General features: G+C 36.5%; 3 protein-coding genes across 4 annotated transcripts; 2 read left to right on the top strand and 1 right to left on the bottom strand.

Annotated features, from left to right (window-relative positions):
* The first annotated feature begins 165 nt into the window (after positions 1 to 165).
* On the top strand, positions 166 to 6,748 carry LOC139120358 (uncharacterized protein C6orf163 homolog). The gene is made up of 4 exons (XM_070684698.1): positions 166 to 815; positions 1,707 to 1,909; positions 2,543 to 2,745; positions 4,688 to 6,748. Exons 1-4 carry the CDS (start codon positions 698 to 700, stop codon positions 5,061 to 5,063), a joined length of 900 nt encoding a protein of 299 aa, XP_070540799.1. The 5' UTR covers positions 166 to 697; the 3' UTR covers positions 5,064 to 6,748.
* Positions 6,749 to 6,917: 169 nt separating this feature from the next.
* On the bottom strand, positions 6,918 to 10,865 carry LOC139120359 (exosome complex component CSL4-like). 2 transcript variants are annotated; one of them, XM_070684699.1, is made up of 6 exons: positions 10,756 to 10,865; positions 10,282 to 10,400; positions 8,761 to 8,835; positions 7,976 to 8,149; positions 7,730 to 7,811; positions 6,918 to 7,114 (listed from the first exon to the last, which is right to left on the bottom strand). In XM_070684699.1, exons 1-6 carry the CDS (start codon positions 10,781 to 10,783, stop codon positions 7,005 to 7,007), a joined length of 588 nt encoding a protein of 195 aa, XP_070540800.1. In that variant the 5' UTR covers positions 10,784 to 10,865; the 3' UTR covers positions 6,918 to 7,004. The 2 variants fall into 2 exon arrangements, with proteins under 2 accessions (XP_070540800.1, XP_070540801.1); XM_070684700.1 differs by lacking the exon at positions 8,761 to 8,835.
* Positions 10,745 to 18,513, top strand: LOC139120357 (protein FRA10AC1 homolog). The gene is made up of 10 exons (XM_070684697.1): positions 10,745 to 10,866; positions 11,454 to 11,518; positions 12,126 to 12,212; positions 13,013 to 13,058; positions 13,295 to 13,371; positions 13,872 to 14,037; positions 14,673 to 14,832; positions 15,422 to 15,706; positions 16,463 to 16,538; positions 16,848 to 18,513. Exons 1-10 carry the CDS (start codon positions 10,840 to 10,842, stop codon positions 16,888 to 16,890), a joined length of 1,032 nt encoding a protein of 343 aa, XP_070540798.1. The 5' UTR covers positions 10,745 to 10,839; the 3' UTR covers positions 16,891 to 18,513.
* Positions 18,514 to 18,545: the final 32 nt, after the last annotated feature.

The raw sequence follows: 18,545 nt of genomic DNA, 5'->3' as shown, positions 1-18,545 counted from the left end.
ACATTTAAAATTTTACAATACGTGCAGATTAAGCCATTTCAAACTATAAGTCACCAACGCATTTCCGAATGTTAGATAGTGTGTATATGAACTGAACCACCTGTTGGAACTGCATGAAACATTAGAGCGCCAGCTACGGCCGTTGCTTAGTAACTAGATCGAATCACAGTAGACAATTCTTGAAAAATCATTCCGCAGTAACCGCAGGCATCCTCAAAATTTCACGTTAATTCTACAAGAAACTGTTTTGAAATATGTGAGTAATACAATTTATAAATATAAATGACAGAGGTTTCATTTTGTCGGGAAATATCGTACCGAAGATACAGAAATACCCAGCCCCGGTGAACTATTTTCTAATACATGCAAGGCATTCCTCCTGTGCTGTTAGGCACCTGCTTCGCCGTGTGAAAATATACACTAAAATCAATGGCCGTATACATACGTGTGTAATCAGCTTCCTGCGATCTGCTATTACAGTAGCATTCCAGTGGAAGGAAACCGCCCCGAATAGCCATATTTTTTACATCACGGTATCAGCTGAAAATAAATTGTTTGCATTCTGAACGGACGACTTGGAACCCGGCGTGAACAGAACTACACTGGAAAGGCTCCAGCACAGTGCTACCGTTTACAGTAAGGGGGACTGAAGTACAGTCTTGTTATTCGGGTAGATATTGCCAAATACTGAAATAGGATGCCGCGGGAGCAAGAAAGAGACCGCGCACTTTCTCCGCGGTATGATGGAATGCCACTCCGATACGAAGATAGCAAACCCGTCCAGGTGCAAGCCTACACGCACAGAACTATTGTAGGTAAGTTAGACATCATCCCAGCATTGGTTTCCACATGGGAAGTTCTAATTTTGCGAAAACAAATACATCAACTGTTGCTAGTCTAACCTATGCCTAAGGTAATTCTAGACCCCTGTTTTCGTTGCGGTAACAATTCAACGTAAAATTATCCCTGACAAATACATTGCATTTCAGTGAACCAGTCAGCGTTACAGGGGGACCTTCATACGTTGTCACATACCGTTGAAGGAGAGAAGCAAGTCTATTAATGACAATATAAATATCGATACATTCCTATTGTACGTCTATAACAATAGTTTCATGTATTATTACTATGTCCATGGTTCTGTTTATTATTAAAAGGGTGTTCCCAACACAATCTAATAAACACCCCTTGTGATAATTGATTTCAAATAAAGTTTAGTATGGTGACACTGTTGCCATGGTAATTTGACACTATCAGTTCAATCATTGACTTAAGTTATACCTGTGTTTCCAACTAGGGACTGTAGTAACACATGGAACTAGTTGTCCCACACGATGAATCTCTGTCAAGCCAGCCAAGAATTTGAAAAATTGCTTTCAGTTCATAGTAAATTACAGGACAAAAATATTTTAATTTAAATACTCAGTGAACTTTGTAGAGCAAAAATGCAGGACTTTGATTATGCATTTGTGTTAATGGACATTCTTCTCCAAACTTTTCATGTCTGTTTATGAATGATATGATAATATCTCTTCTGGTTAAAACAACAAACTGGTGACGATTTAGAGAAAGGATACAAACAGAGTAATTATTATAATAATTTTGAAATATTTACTTTTAGTTAAAACTTCCTTGTGCAACCAGTAATAGCATCATACATTTCACAGCAATTTTGTAAAATGTCTGCTTTCTTTTATGGTCGTTAGATATTGGTGATGTCATACAGAAAGATGTAGAGAAGCAATTCGACAAAGACAGGGAAAATGCTGTGGAGGCGGCAAAACAAGAAGTCTGGAAAGAAGCTGAAACAATCAAAGAGGAAGCCCTTGAGAAGTGTAGACAGCACGCATTAGTTGAAAAGGAGAAAGCCATAAAAGCTTTGCAGAAAGCCCATGAAAAAGAAATTAAGGTAAGGAATACTACACGTGTAGCTGACCGGACAGTAAAACATGTTTGCTTGTAAGTTGTACTGTTAGTTTTAATTGATATGCATTCATCAAATATAAGATTCACAGACCTGATTAGGTGAGGCTTACTTTGGGATGCAAGTTCACTACGTACATTTATTAGTTGGTTAATTCTTTCCTCACAATATAATGTATTTGGTTTGAAGTTTTTCTTGCAACACATCTCAAATACAATGTAGTTCTATCAGAAAATTTAAAAAGTTTTTTAGAATTGATAATTTAGTAAAACAATTTTCAGAGTGATTTTAAAAGGGTACATACTATCAAAAGAGGAAAGCCTGGAATCAACTTTGGTTTTGCAGCTAACATTTTAGGTTGAAGAGTTTATGTTCTTGAGATAGAGTATGGATGCTGTATGTTAATTTCAAAATTTATAGTCCTCCCCAAAACAATGTCAATTACAATGTCATTTTACCTTTGTGATCTATCAAGACGGTGAATATACCAATGGTGAGCGTACTAATTTTGATATTTTTACTGGATGACCATAGGATATATTCCTTATTATGATGACATGATATATTCCTTATTACTATTTATTTCTCTGCAATTTGTGTTCACGTCTATCAATACAGGAAGAAATTCTGAGAGTTGAAGGGGAGTTGCAGAGAGAAACGATAGAACAGGTGAAAGCCGAGAGAGAAGCTGGTGAAAAGAGACTCCATGATGCAGTTACTAAGACAAGAAAAGAAGGAGAAATAGCCAAGACAAAGGCAGTGGCTGAAGCACGAGAGGAAGAAATAAAAATTGCAAAGGATATGGCTGAGAAAGTGGCAAAGTAAGTGATCCTACATAGGTGCTTGAGTTGAAAATTATCATTGAATAAACATATACCTACGTTTGCAATGGTAGATTCTAGGGGATTAAAAGTGTAATCTTTGGCCCTCCTAGCTGGGGTGCCCTATCTTGTGCATGACTCCAGCAAGATTATCAAACATGTTCAGTTATCTTTGATATCAAAGTTTAATCAATGAATTGTTCAGAGTGATTATTCAAGGCACATACTTGTTCAATCAGATTGAAATCTTGAGTCAACAGGACATGAAATCTTGAGTGAACAGGACATGGGGCAGGATATGAGGAGAAATCGTCAATATTGGCTTTGAAATGTTGATGCAAAATGAAAGAAACTCTACTGTCCTTGCAGTGGCTGGTACTATCAAAGTTACAAGATTACTTTATTGCACAAATTTACAAAAGCAGCACAAAGAGAATAGAATTCATCAACTGTTTTCTGGTTCTTAAGATTTACTGTATCATCTAAATTGTGCGGAACAAAACATAGAACAGTTTCAATGCTGCTTTGATGCTTCCATTAAATGTATAATTCCAGCAAGTGTTAACAAAATTCATGATGTATGGTAGTTATAGCAACTATAATGTTCTCAACTCACTCAGTTCAAGGATTATTTATTCATATGCAATTGTCCTAGATTAAGATCCAATTCATTATTGTAGACCACTGTTGACAGAGACAAAAGTTCTTGAAAGAATATGGTTTAACTGCAGGCAGCAAAATTGCAAGGTATAGAGAGAAAGAATGATTGCTATTCAGCTTTTGTAATTCTCGAGACAAAATTACCTGAGGCCAGACAATTTGATCAAAGAATCGTCACACTGTGGACGAAAACTTTGTTATGTCTTGCTGTGAACTATTGATCACTCCCACCTGCAGATGTCTTTAAATCTTCATGTTACCAGTTTGTTGACTGCCCTGTATTGTGACAAGCATGACATTAAAATGATTAATTTGAAAGGCAGTATGTTTGTTGTTTTAAAATGTCTTGCAGTGATGCAAAACATAACATGCTTCCTGTCAAGCTGCTGATCCACCATTTGTGTTGAAGTTGTTGATTGCTTGTCATTGGAATTGCTTTTTATACTCAGGGGGAAATATATATTACAGGAAGGTCATTAGATTTTCTCCAATGGAATGACTTTTTATTTTTGTTATAGCTATGTTATGCTGTATTTTGTTATAGCTATGTTATGCTGTATTTTTGTTATAGCTATGTTATGCTGCCATAGCCATCTGGAAGAGCCACTCATCTGGCCGATCCTTCCAAAGTGAGCAAAGTACATGTAAAAGAAGTTGGTTGGCAGCCATTTGATGAAAGATCACGACTTAAAAAATTAAATGGTTATAACCTGCAGCCAGTGAACTGGCAATAAATTATCAAATAATGTGCTAGCAAATACACGTATCTAAGGGTTTTTGGGTTCATCTCCGTTGCTTCTTTTACAATGATGTAAAGACCCGTACATCAAGTGGCCAGTCAAGGATTTGCAAGTCTTCAAACAATGGTTTGAGATCAAATACATTTATTGAAAAAGTATCCAATGAAGTGTACACAAACTGATTGAACGGGAGAAAACCTGTCACTTTCAATTTGAATTTCTTTGTCGCATAAAAAATTTTAGTTTTCTTATTTTTATCCTGAAATTATTTTGAGACATAGCTTTGTCGACAAATTTTGCTCCAGAATAAAGTTCAGTTGCTGACAATGACACTGGACATGACATACACACAGTCAGATAATTTGAACACTGCAGATTTTGAGATGATATTGGTTTTAGAACAAGAAAATATCTTTTACAGACTAAAATATTGGTAAGACATCAAAAGTTATGAGTAGAAGCCTCAACATATTTCACATACACATAAAGATGAACACTTTTGCTACCGTTTCTGAATTTTTTTCACTATACCTTTCCAACAGGCAAGTAGCACAGAAGGAAAAGGAAACTGCAGAAGCGGCTGCAACTGACAAAAAACAAGTGCTGGCAGAATTGAAAGCCAAGTTAGTTAGAGAAAAAGAACTCGCTGTTGCAGAAGCCATTAGGAGGGAAAGGAAAGTGGCCGCCGATGAGCTTGCCAGGGTCAAAGGTGAACATGCAAATCATGTGACCCACCTTGAACAACAAATCAGGACTCATTATGATAATCACCAGCAGGCACTGAGAGTTATTTCCAAGCTGGGAGAGGACAAGCAGCATATGAGAGAAAAATACGATGACCTAAAGAAAGAATTCCAGAATTTCATCAACAAATGTGACGGTTTTGATGAGGGGCAAGCAGATTTTCTTTTGAAGTAGGGAATATCAAATAAGTCAACACGTAAAGCTGCTTTTTTTATCTAGATATAAAATTTAGCTAGTGACAGAATATATTACACTTTTTTACTAGAATTATAAAGAAAGAGTATTGAGTGGCAGTACTGAGAGGGTAGAAAGCACAGCGAAAAAATAGAATAAAGAAAATAAACGTCTTTTAATAATGAGATAGAAGATTCAAAAGTGTTTAAAATGACAAGCATTGTTTTTATGTAATAAATAAAAGGAGAATGAAGAAAGATTGTGAGATGAATGTTGGAATATAGATCAAAATGATTTCAAAATGGTATGGCTAAAAGTGGTAACCTTTTTACAATCAGAAAAATTCATCCATCACGATTCCTTGCTCATTTCAATTTCATCAGAGTCACTTTCACAATATTCTGAACAACTGTTGATCTGAAGTATTTCCTTTCACAAAGAAAGTTTGTATGGCACTTCAGGTACCAAATGGTATGGGCTGTCCTTGATTGACTTCTCTCAGTTCAGTTGTATGCAACTTGCAAGATTCAATAAAATAGGGAAGAACAATCGTAAAACGGCACGTGTCAGCAAAAATGGCATTCATGCAGCTGTATTGAAAACCAAATACTTCTATTCATGCGTACAGAAGAATATGTTAGTTTTGTGTCTGTGCAGTATTTTTGGAGTTTTCAGATTCAGACCATCCACTGGTTCTGAAGCAAAGTTTCAAAGTACAACACTTATCTTTCAGTATATCAAGATACTCAATCAGTTCTGAGATTGATAAGTAAATTGAGAGTTTGGATTGTAGATTGGCAGATGTCAATATTATCTTAATGAAGTGAAAGTTTCTGGAAGAGTTGTTATCCTGTTATAGAAATGCCACTTTTATGATATATCAAACATTTCCATTTTACACCTTTCCACTTTATATTCAGAAATGTTCCACACAAGTCATTTTCACGTCCTGCTTGTAATTCCTCGCTGCAGTTTTTGGCACTTGTGTTGATGTTAAGACTGGCCCAAGTACACAGTTTTGTCACAAAATTCATTATTAAACATACATCCGCACATACTAACATACAGACAGACATACAGACGCCACCGACTCACCATATAAGCTCTTTTTGGTATTTATACATATACCAAATATGAGCTAAAAACCTATCAAACCACCTGTGCTTCCTCACTAGACAACAACTGTGTTGTAGCTTTTTAGCCAAAGTTTGTTGCAGGCAAAATGAACTTCACTTGTTCCATGCTTTTCATTTACCAGTGCAATCACCAGATCTTTGGGTAAACTGAACTACAGTGTTTTCAGGAGATTAATGAGGAGCAACATGTGCAAAATTCAATTGAATCTGTCCCCTGTGAAGATAACATTTGCCAAGTTTATGTTACAAGTTCACAAATATATTCATCAAAGAGATTGTCTTGTTTTTTATGATGACTTTGAAATCTCAGGCATAAAGAGACTGACATATCACATATTATTTACTGTCCCAATAAAAATGAATCATTTTGATATTTTTGCCAATTTCTCTGTACATATTTTTTTGATAGGCAGTTTTCATATCCATGTTTTGTAAATAAACAAACTTCTTAAATTTTTTATGACATGTTGAAACAGTTGCATTGTTTAACCTTTATACATTTCACACATTCACTTTATGAAATAAAGAACAGAAAAAACTCTGCACTCAGTCTATGCAGTCAAACTGTGCACCTTCTTCGATAGATTAACAATTTTTATATACTCTTTCCGAGCGAATCCTTTGGCCAGTGTGGAGAAATGAAAATTAAAAGGTGAAAGACTTCCTCATGGTATTTTGAGAATCATATTAAGTATCAACTTTGAAAAACAGACTGGCATATTTTATAGAAGTTTATTGAAAGAAACAATGTACAGTTTTAAAAACTAAAATATGAAAGAAATGATATTTTTCAAATAATGAACTGCTAGCTTGCCAAGATGTGTTGTGGCTGTACTTTGGCGACTTTTCTGAATTCTTTGATGTGTGTTTTAGGACACTGCATCTCACACCAACTAATTGGGATCATGTTGACTCCTGCAACAAATTAGAGTAAACATTTATATTTTGCTAGTGTCTGAAGATACTCATATTTGACATCAAATTTACTGATGATTGGTATTTCTGATACAAGGTTTTTGTCTGTATTGGATTGACAGAAAAAAAGTTAGAATATCAAGGATTCAGTGACATTGAATCCTTGATATTCTGAATTTTATTCTCTAAATGCAATATAGCAAAAAAACCTTGTATTACATCATCCAAGCACCAATCATCAGTAAGTACATGCTGCTTTGAAGTTTGGCATTAGTTTCAATCACCTTGTATCTTTCTTACTTGGAAATTCAGATCTATCCTAAAAATCACACACTGATAAATTTGTTTATTTTTTAGAAAGGAGGTGACATACTCCTGCATGATGTACAGAATTTCCCCATCACATCACACTCATACTTTCATAAAATTCTTTTGACTTGGTTTTTTGTTTTCTCAGCTGTGTTGTGTACTGTAGCCATGATTGTTCACAGGTTCTGATAACTTTCAACCTGTTCAGCCAAGTTCCCCGTGAAAAGATACACAATCACAATTGACAACAATGGCTTTGGATCAAATCACGGTGATGAAAGGCTGGAGGTTGAAAGATAAACTCACCAGCTTCACTCTGCGCCAACACTACACCCAGTTCATTCTCTGCTGTTGTTAAGAGATAAGACTGGGCATCGCCCAAAGACAGCTGCATCAGTTGTCAAGGAAACAAGTCACTGACATCATTTTACAGTACACAGGGAAGTAATCTACATGTCTGGTAAAAACATGAACACCTTTACAGAGAAGACAAAACTTCCATGTAAAACTACCACCAAAAATGATAATTCAGAGATTTCAATTCAAGGATACGACTTTGGCTATTACAATATCTCCAGGTCGGAAACTCTTGTACATTTCTACTCTGTCTTTTTCCGTTGCCCGAACGTCTTCCTTCCGGATCATCCCTCTGAAATTTTCTTTGAGTGGCATGTCTGCTACACACAATATGATACACTTGCAGAATCTTGTACTTACATTGGTTATCTGGAAATAATACGATCAAGTGTTCATCTTTCATACAGAGAAACAAAAGTACACATTTCATGACCAATGGGGGCGCTGTGTTGCTCAGTTGCTACTATCATGGGTATGCTGTCATCCTAGGTCTTCTACATAAACGATACCATGATGATGTTTTGTTTTGTTCTACTTTTTGTTTTTTTCAGCACATACGATCCAACAGACCAAATGAACATAACTAAAACATGACTATATACATACAGCCTTGTGAATGACGATGAGTTCACTGTTTATACAAATGATCTTTCACTTACAGTTATTATTTTCTGCCATGAACATGGTGAGGACAACTGTAAAAAAAGGTCTAAAAAAGGCTGATGCAACTAGAATATATTGACATACTTGAGAAACAAAATCTTTTCATGTTTGGTCTTTGCTCATGAGCAGCGAAAACATAATATAAGCTACAGTGATTAATTATAACGCCAATCAAAAGAGAGTTTCATGAAGTTACCAATTCCCGGAGAAACTTCCAAAATTAAATAGATTTGATTGCTTTGAACAACAGTTGCTGTAAAGAACTCATGATTTACACAAAAAGTTTACACAAAAGACGAGGTTAAGTTGAAATTTACCTTGACTGTGACTATTGATCCTACTTCTGGTATCACTATTTGCTGTTCCTCTTTCAGTACTTCAAGAAGTGGTAACTGGTGTCAACAAATCATGGCACACAAATAATAAAATATCACATTTTGTTGGTACCGGTATATGCACAGTCCCTCTACCCATGTGGGTGGAGGGACTGTGGTATATGTCATAATTATGAAAATGGCATATAAGCCAGGTCTATAGGCTCTGGCAAGAAACAAAACTATAAAGTGACTGAAAATTGTTGACTTTGAGCATAAAAAATTGTCTGCAAAATTTCAAATGGAATAAAAGTTTTTTTTACAGTGTTTATACTCACTACAGTCATAGTATAATATCATTCAATATATCATTCTCTTTCAAGTTGTAGAGTTTCCAGAGTCCGACAGTGTTTGAAACAAGACATGTTTTGGTGAGTGTAAGGGTACAAAATTGTCATTACTGTAATACTATGACTCAACCTGTCTCAAGTGGAGACTGGTGAGAGTTGTAATAGGTGAATAGAAAGGCTGCCATGCTGACTCATCCTATGATATTGGTTAATTCCAGTACACAGGAGAAGTGTCGTTCTATAAAGAGTCACATACTGGTATTCTTCATCGTCTCTAGCCTTCCAAACACAGTGCATTATGTACAATAGGGACGACTGAAGATTAGTGGACACATCTTTGGTTGCGAACTAAAAGGGATCTTCTTAGGGGGGCTCTAAGCAATAGTGTCGGTATGAGTGAACTCCCTAGCTTACTAAAATTTTAAACAAAATTCTTTGTATACACTAATCTTCTGTCTTGCTGTACAATATGCAATGGTATATGCTGCAAAATTGTAGCTCTACGGTGAGGCGGTCGGTGAGTTTTGGTTTTTGCGACATCGCTCACCAGTAAACTACAATGCCGAAGGCCCTGAAGCATACAAAATAAGCACGCTGCACATGGCATGGCATTTTGATGTAAAATCCCATATATTTACTGCATTTGGTCATACTGATTTATCACTACTGAAGATTAAACACTGTACTACACTAACCTTGTCGTGTATGGGGTTTGGTATTTGTTCAAATACGTCGATCGCGTTCCAAAAACATTTCTTGGAGCTGCCATTACCAACTTCCGGTAATGGTGGCTCCCAGAAACACGCTCAATGTTTATGGAACGCGATCGTCGTGTCTGTGCTAATACCAAACCCCATAAACGACAAGGTTAGTTTAGTATAGTGTTTAGTCTTCAGTAGTGATAAATCGGTACGACCAAATGCAGTAAATATGTGGGATTTTACATGAAAATGCCGCACCATGTGTGGCGCGCTTATTTTGTATGCTACAGGGCCTTCGGCATTGTAGCTCTACTGGTGAGCGATGTCGCAAAAACCAAAACTCACTGACCGCCTCACCGTAGAGCTACAATTTTGCAGCTAGCAATGGTACTGCTGATAAATGAATTCTAGTCCATAGTAGAATTCACTTGTCAATCATTAAGGCATACAGGTAGATCTGATATTTCTCTCACCTTCCCATTGGATTGCTTTGTCACAGAAACATATCCAGCTAATGATGAATAGACATCTCCATGTCTAGTGTAGGTTCCACTGCTGGCTTCATACTGGTCTAAACTACCGAGTCTTTCTCCTGTTGTGGGATAACCAGGAGTGTGAGTCTCATAGTTGGGAGAGTTGTGCCAAAACAAAATCATTGAAAAATATTGGCAAAAACATTTCCCCTAATTCCTAATTTTGATTGAAAGTGTTCCATCTCCCCCCCCCCCCCCCCCCCCCCAGCAATGAAAATGAAGGAAAGCACATTGAAATGGCAGTTGTATGGTAATTTGAACGCATCATGTATTCTTATCGTTAAAAAATAACCTTAATTTTTTACCACTAGAGTTGAATCCCTATTCCTTGTAATGACCTCAGAACACTCTTTGAAGACAAAACCAGAAGCAGACGCCAGAAACCACCGCATGCAACTGGCCGGGTAAACTTACCGGGCACACATATCCTGGGCGCAGCCATTTTGTAAATAATCGCGCCCCCATCGTCCAAAGAGAGAAAAGTGGAGAAAAGTAAACATGGCTGAAGAGCTCGACTTGGCACGGGTAAGAGCCTAAAAACTCCCAAATGCTTGAGATTTCGTCGACGTTTTCTCAAAATTTAAACATTTTAGACAATATTTAATATTTGTAAAAGGATCTCGAGGTACGGAGGAGTTTAATATTGAGATGTGCAGAGAGTAGCAAGTCCTTCGATTTGAACAGCTGATCAGTGAATCATGCATTTCAGTCGGTTTCATCACGGTCCCTCCTCCTCCTTGTGGAGGGACCGTGGTTTCATGTCAGTACATTTCAAACAGGACAGTGACTGCAAATTCTTCCAGGATTCATCTTGCTGCAAAGTAAAAATCAATAGCGTTTTTGAAGGCATTCACCGATGAAGATGTTTCCACATTTTCTGGCAGTCAATAAATTCCAAACATTCACACAGCACAGCACAGTCCATTGGCATTGGGGCAATGGGAAGAAGTATCCAGTGATTGGGTACCGTCTTGTCTCTGTTTCCTCAGTGTCATACCATTAAGGTTGTGGTATGGTACGTCCATCATGCTGTCTGTGCTATCAGAAAGTAAGGCTTTGGTTACTTATGCCTCGTGGAAACGACTTTTTTTTCTATCTCTCAATATTCCTAGGCATTTCTCGGAGGTGATTATGGATCAGAATTTGAATATGATGGTGACGCTGAGAAAAAGAAAGAGTAAGTGTGCAAGTGTGTACTAGGTATTAAATAGCTTGAAGTTTCAACAAAATAAAATTACAGTTATGTTTGTAAATCTGGATCCGGATTAAGATTTATATGCATGTCATCCAAAGTTTCAACAAAATAAAATTACAGTTATGTTTGTAAATCTGGATCCGGATTAAGATTTATATGCATGTCATCCAAACATTTAAATGTACATGTAATTACATATTATAGCATTGTGCACAACTTGCTCTGTATGCATGCACAATCAGGCTTTACAAGTCACAGAAAAGAATCACTATCATGCAAAAATCCAGAAACAAAAAACAAGTTTTCTCATCAGGCACTTGAATTACACAGAGGTATCGATCTTCATCTATGGCATGCAGTATAATAACTATCATATTAAGCGTCATCACCATTATCGTTTTCTACAGCAGCAAGAACAATTTTTCTGTGAATTCAGAGAACAAAACTTGAATTTTGTTTGTACAACAACCACATTTATGCTACTTTTATGGAAACTTCCACTCTCATGATCAAGGTTTTGACAACTTTCAATGAATGTCAATGATGGACTGTTTTTATGTATACATTTGTTTTATTTTCCAAACTGCAGATCAAGACATGACCTAGCAACTAAACCAAGCAAGTCTTCAACAAGTGGAGTTCCATCAAAGCATGAGCTCGCCAAGGAATATGACAGGTACCCCATCAAAGTTCATTCATTCTACACCCCAGTTATGACGTGATGATACTCATATCATCTGACTAGGAATAAAACTAAGGCGGTGTTATTCAGCAGTTGCTAATCATATTATGAGAAGTCTAAATTCAGCAGCCTGTAGTGGCTGTAACAAATTATTGTCTGTTAAGTCTCTGATGAAAAAATCTAAAGTAGTAACTAAGAATGAAAGGCTTGTTTGTACCATGTGGGACATAAGACCTATTTTTAACCAGTCTCTCCACCAGTTTGCCCTCTAGCAAATGTTTTTCCTGAAAAATTTGCGTCAGTTTGAGGAATTGTAGAAAATTCTTTGTGTCAGCCCTATATCTTTTACATGTAAATAAAAGAAATTTGCTTGCATCACGGGCACTTTGTTTGCGTTGTGGCATGTCATACTAGCCAAGAGGGTACACTGCTCTCCACACATATGCTTTACCTTTATATCACCCAGTCAAAATAAGTGCCAAGCTGACTTGTTCTAGCTGCTCCATAAACATGATAAGACCGGAGTATGTTGTGTAACTCCAACAATGCTCAATTATAGTAAAGAATACAGCTACTTGTATGTAAAGTTGGGGTGAACTCCTCAGAGTAAAATGTTCAAATTTCACTTTTTACCATACATGTATGTCGTTTATTTGTCAAACATATGACAGCTAGTGGACACCACAATGTCAACATTAGACTCAACCACTGAGTTGAGTACAAGCTGGAATCCCACCAAGAATGCCTATTTTTGAAAATAAAATTGTAAACTAACATGATTTCTTTACTCGCAGACAAGAAGGAAGAAATCAAAGGTTTCATTATCTCTCACTTGATGCTGTATCCTTTATTTGACTGTCTGAATCAACCTACAGGGTGAGGTTAAAAGCCTTTATCTGTTTGACATTGTGAATTATACCCACATGTAGAAAAAATGTATAATCGTACATCAAAATGTGTCATGTATTTCCATGTTAAGAAACAGTTACAGCCTTGCTTACATATAGTCATGACTGCCAGAGGATGAAAAATATTTTCAGGTCGAAGAACAGGTCGTTTTCCTTGACTTTTGTGAGTATGCCCGTCACAAACAGTTTGTGAATAATTATCTGCTGTACTATGGTGGTTCCCTTGATGACTTTAAACGATCTACGTAAGTACATTTGGAAATGATTCAAACCATATTTGTGTTTGTGTGTGTGTGTGTGTGTGTGTGTGTGTGTGTGTGTATATGTGTGTGTACACATATTTGTCTGTGCATTTGTCTTTTGGTGGGTTTTTTGTTTCATTTGTTTATGAATTTTCTCTTCTGTCACACCCTCTCAGTGTCTAAAAGTTAGTGTTCAACTACAAGTGTGAGAATAAATGTACTGTTCAACCCTTTCACAACTTTCTTACTAGTCCAATATTTTTAACGGCGTGGGTAAACCCTTCCAGGGGAAGTGGATTACAAAATCTTTTGCATCAATTCTTACTTATGGCTTTTATTGCATTAATCTTGAAAAGCCATAACTAGTGATATACCATTCAGCAATGACCCTATAGACATCAACCCAAAACTATAGTGAACATTTTTTTTTCATCAAATTCTCATTTCTCTTTCTGTTCAATCAATCAATCAATTTGTATGAAATGATCTTCATGTATTTTTAGTGCAAATGACAAGACAGATCTGGATGTCATCAGGGAACATCATAAATTCCTATGGAATGAGGATGATGATACCGACACGTGGGCCAAGAACCTTTCTAAGAAATACTGGGACAAACTGTTCAAGGAGTACACAATATCAGATCTCAGCAGATACAAAGAAAACAAGGTATACACATAGACGTTGTCTAGTACCATGTTGGTTTGTCAAATAATCCAATTGTACATCCATTGCATCCCTGGCCATTTGTACACCTATTACTTATATTGCCATTTTGAAATACAGTATGTACTTTCCATAAATAGCTACACATTGAGTACACATTAGGTACTCGACTTTAATTCCTCGGGGACTGTGATGATAAATTTTGTTCTCTAAAAAGCAAAATTACGCCATTTTGTCTGACAAAAAAATTTCTCAGAAGTTTCTTTTAATTCAACAAGGTTGCAATAGATGACTTTATATTTTGGAAGATATTTTTATAGCTGCAGCACGACCTTAGACGTATTGAATATGTTTTGATTGTAATTATGTGTAAAATTATACAGCTTTCAGATTTTCTGAGCGGTTACGTTGTGCTAATTGTTTCAAAGTGTTTACAACAAATGTGATGAATATGATAATGTCCCTTATGAGATTGTTTTCATATTGCAGCGCTTTTGTTGACCTTAAAGATATCAAAGTGTTTAAGTTTACAACGAGCAGCTAAAGCTAGTTGCAAGCACAGTCTCTCCACACAAATGTGGAGAGACAGTGTTGCAGGTAATGTAATATGTCTTTGGTCCAATTCTACTGCATTTCAGATTGCTCTGAGATGGAGGGTGGAGAAAGAAGTGATAGAGGGCAAAGGTCAATTTGAATGCGGTAACAAGAAGTGTAAAGAAAGAGAGGGTCTGAGGACATGGGAGGTCAACTTTGGGTACATAGAACATGGTGAAAAGAAAAATGCTCTTGTGAAACTCAGTAAGTCTTTCTCAAAATGCTATACATCATCATTTACAGGTGTGTTTTAGTCCTGTAACAATATTATACTGGTGGCATATGAAATAGTCTGGGTTATCTCTTTTGAAAAATAAAGATAAGGTCTCGCTAGGGGGATATGTACAGAGTTGAAAAATATTCTATCGGATATTGATACAGCTTTGCATTGGCCTAGAGTCCCTTTTCTATGTCTAGTTTGGTGTACAGGTTGCGTTATCTGAAGCTGGATGGGGCAGAAGAAGCTTACAAAGCTTGCTTTTAATTAAAATGTTGGTTTAGACTGTGTTTTGCATTTATTGAACAATTTTGTGAATGACAATACACCTATCGGTGTGCTGCCAATGCCATAGTAAGTACATGTACCAATATTTCCTTTCTTTCAGTGATTGGTGAACATACCTACCTCCAGGATGGTTTTGCATAAAACGAACACATTAGAGCAAAGGAAACAGACAAAAACACTTCATCAGTATTTCTCAGTCTCTCTGTTCTCTAATTCAAATCTTTGTAATATTTGGAAAGTGGCAACTAATCCAGGAATGTGTTAAGACTGATTTTTCTCTGATTGTAGGATTGTGTCCTGAATGCTCGTACAAATTAAACTACCACCACAAGAGAAGAGAAGTCACCAAGCAGGTGATGCGGAAAGCGACAGCTTCTGCCGTGGAAAAGATCAGCGGTAAACGAAGACACAGTAAACACAAGAAGAAACACAAAAGAAAACACAAACACAAACATCACAAGAAGAAGAAGAAAAGAAAGCGAACTGATGAGAGTGATTCAGATTCTGAGAGTTCATCCAGTGATTCAGAGTCAGAAGAGGATGAAGAAACAAACAGAGCTGGCACTTCAAAAAGTATGGAAGGATATTCATGTTTTTATATCATTGTCAATTTTAGCTTTCAGACATACTATGTACCAGAATATATATGTGATGAACAAAATTCAATATACAGAATATTTTTCTTAGCAACTGACAATGCCCACTCTTCTGTACTGTACTAAGAAAGCTGGCATCAAGGTTCCATTAATAACTCTGCTATATGTGTGTAGCATTGTCCTGTAGTTGTTTTTAGATCGATCAATATCTATTTTTCAGACTTCCATCGTGAAAGCTCTCCTTACTTTTGAGGGCATGGTCTGATGACATCCTGAAGGAAGATTGCACAATGGGGACTTTAATATCACAGTCTTTTTCCTTTGCTAAAATCTGAAATTTAACTTTTTCCTCACAGCTAATTCAAACAGTTGGAACCATTTTTTTTCACATACAGGTCATGAAATTTGAAATAATTTGCTTCTGCACTGTGAAAAATTGCAAAGTGACCCCAGATTTCTATTCTTGATTATGAAAGAGATTATTTAAAGGTAACCTCACGGAAAAGTAGTACTTGCATTTTTGAGGTGCATATTTACTTTAAAGTAGAGTTGATTATTGTTTGAATGTGTCAGTGCCACTGACTGGTCTGTCGCTGTATTTATACTAGTAATTCTTTTTTTTTTTTGATACTTTGTGTCTTGGAAACCACAAACAAAGTCGAAACTCTGTGAGAATGCTCCTCTGAGCTGTTGCAGTTACTGAAGGCATCATGCAATGTTTGCTGTGTTTCAGGTGTACATGATGTAAGCCGAGTGTCTGAGAGTGAAGCATGGAGTGGTCCTGCCAAGGTTACAGAAGAAAAGTCAAGGTAGGAACGTAAAAGTATATAGATCCTTGTTGACAGGGTTTGAAGAAATGAATTTTACTTACATGTAGATGACTTCAAGTTATCCTACTGTCTTGTATACAGTATTTAAATCTAGTATTCTTGTTCATCAGGGCTTGCATGCGTGATTGAATATAGGCATTTGCTTTGACGTTAACTTCTTTTTTTAAAAACATACCATGCTAAAAATTCCATTCCATTCCATGTTAAAAGATATTCAAATGCCTAGAAATCCAGTTTAAGAAAATTACCCTCGCTGAGCAAATTTTTTTCGCGATGTTTTTTTATCAGGGAAGATGAGTTTGATGAATATTTTGAAGACATGTTCCTGTAAAAAGTGTCGAATATGCAAGACCTACGTCATATCAAACCGACTGCTGTCTGTACATTTGCTTCAAGTGAACATTGACTGACCTAGGAGCAAATATAGAAGACTTACTGATTAACAGCAACCAGTCGCCTGTCAGCATCCTCTAAAAACACATCACAAAATATTCAATGGACGAAATTCAGCTTTAAAATCAGTGAGAACATTTCTTAGGTTTATAGGTCAGTTTGGATTATAATCACTCAGCGATATTCCAAGATCTGTACCGGAGGATCTCTCTGAACCCAAATCTAATGGATCTCATACATCTCTTTTCCTGCAAATTTTCCTCTGTCAAGTCAGGGAAACCGAATAGGGCCTTGAACTTGTCGACCCCAAAGGGTAAGTCTACACAGTGACAACAGTAAAGGCGAGCGCCCTCAACGTGCAAAGTCTTTTGAGTCAGTTTAGAACTTGTGGAAACTTTATGGATCTATGAAAGTAACTGGTAAAAAATTTTCAGAATATTACAGAGTCTATTGCATGTCAATTCAGCTGAGAGGGTGCACCGCAGTAAACACGTGTACACACTATGGGATACATGTATAAGAAATACTAAGTCTAAGAAGCAAAACTATCAAAGTGTATTTATAGTGTACGTATTTGAAGTGTTGTGATATACAAATATAATAGCAATCGCAGAGTCCCTCCTATGGAGTGAATGACTGTGTGTATGGTAATCAACCAATCAAATGCAGTCAGCTGTGGTACCTATGATGCACTGCGGCATATTATGAGGTGATGTAGTTTGTGTGCTGGGAATGCATGACATGCTGTTATTGCTGTTTAATAGGTGTTCAGGTATTTTTCATGTTAACAGTATCAGCTTTGCTGTTTCTAAAAAGAAACAAAGCTTTCCAGATAAACTATGTAATAGTTGTTTCTCGTTTTTTCAGTGTTTCATGACACTTTGCTGCTTTGTTTCCTAATCCATGGCAAAGGCTGTCTTCAGTCATTAGTCCCCACAAAGTCCATGGGGACTTACAATGTATGGATTGGACGCTGTCTCTTGATCAATCCACACAGATATCTCAAACATACCTGAGCCAATTCCTTTTAAATTTGGTACAAGGATAACACTATGGCATACATATGCACGTCCATCGTTTTGGGTGTGGCATGCATAATTAGGGCTAATTTGCATAATTTAGTGATTTTTGCAAAAAGTTCTGTGTCTCTTGATCCAGTGTCCAAATATGCTGCATTGTACTCCAAAACTGCTTCATGTAAAGATCAAAGGTTTGTTTGCTGCTCCTGTTGCTTCGTACATGAACTGTACACTGTCATTTGCACAATTAAAAGCTGCAGTCAATTATTTTTAAAGTATGTTTATAAAATGATGTGTGTGTCGAAGTGTTTGGCAGGATTTTAGAGCATGTCTCCTTTACTCTGAAGAAGTCAACAATATTCTTTAGCTCTATATGTAGCCACATCAACCAAACACCAATCTATGAAATAATAATGCATGAAGCATATTTTAATAATATTCATTTATGCAAAGTGTATTAATGAGTATTTGAATATTCAAATGCAATGATAATTACTGATTATCAATTCTCTTTAAAGTTATTAAAGACATATGATATGCAACTCCTTTTGTATGTTGTATCAGCAGCTGTATG

The sequence above is a fragment of the Ptychodera flava genome, chromosome 20 (genome assembly GCF_041260155.1).
Source record: "Ptychodera flava strain L36383 chromosome 20, AS_Pfla_20210202, whole genome shotgun sequence".
Lineage (NCBI taxonomy): Eukaryota > Metazoa > Hemichordata > Enteropneusta > Ptychoderidae > Ptychodera > Ptychodera flava.
This window is presented reverse-complemented; position numbering and strand designations above follow the sequence as displayed.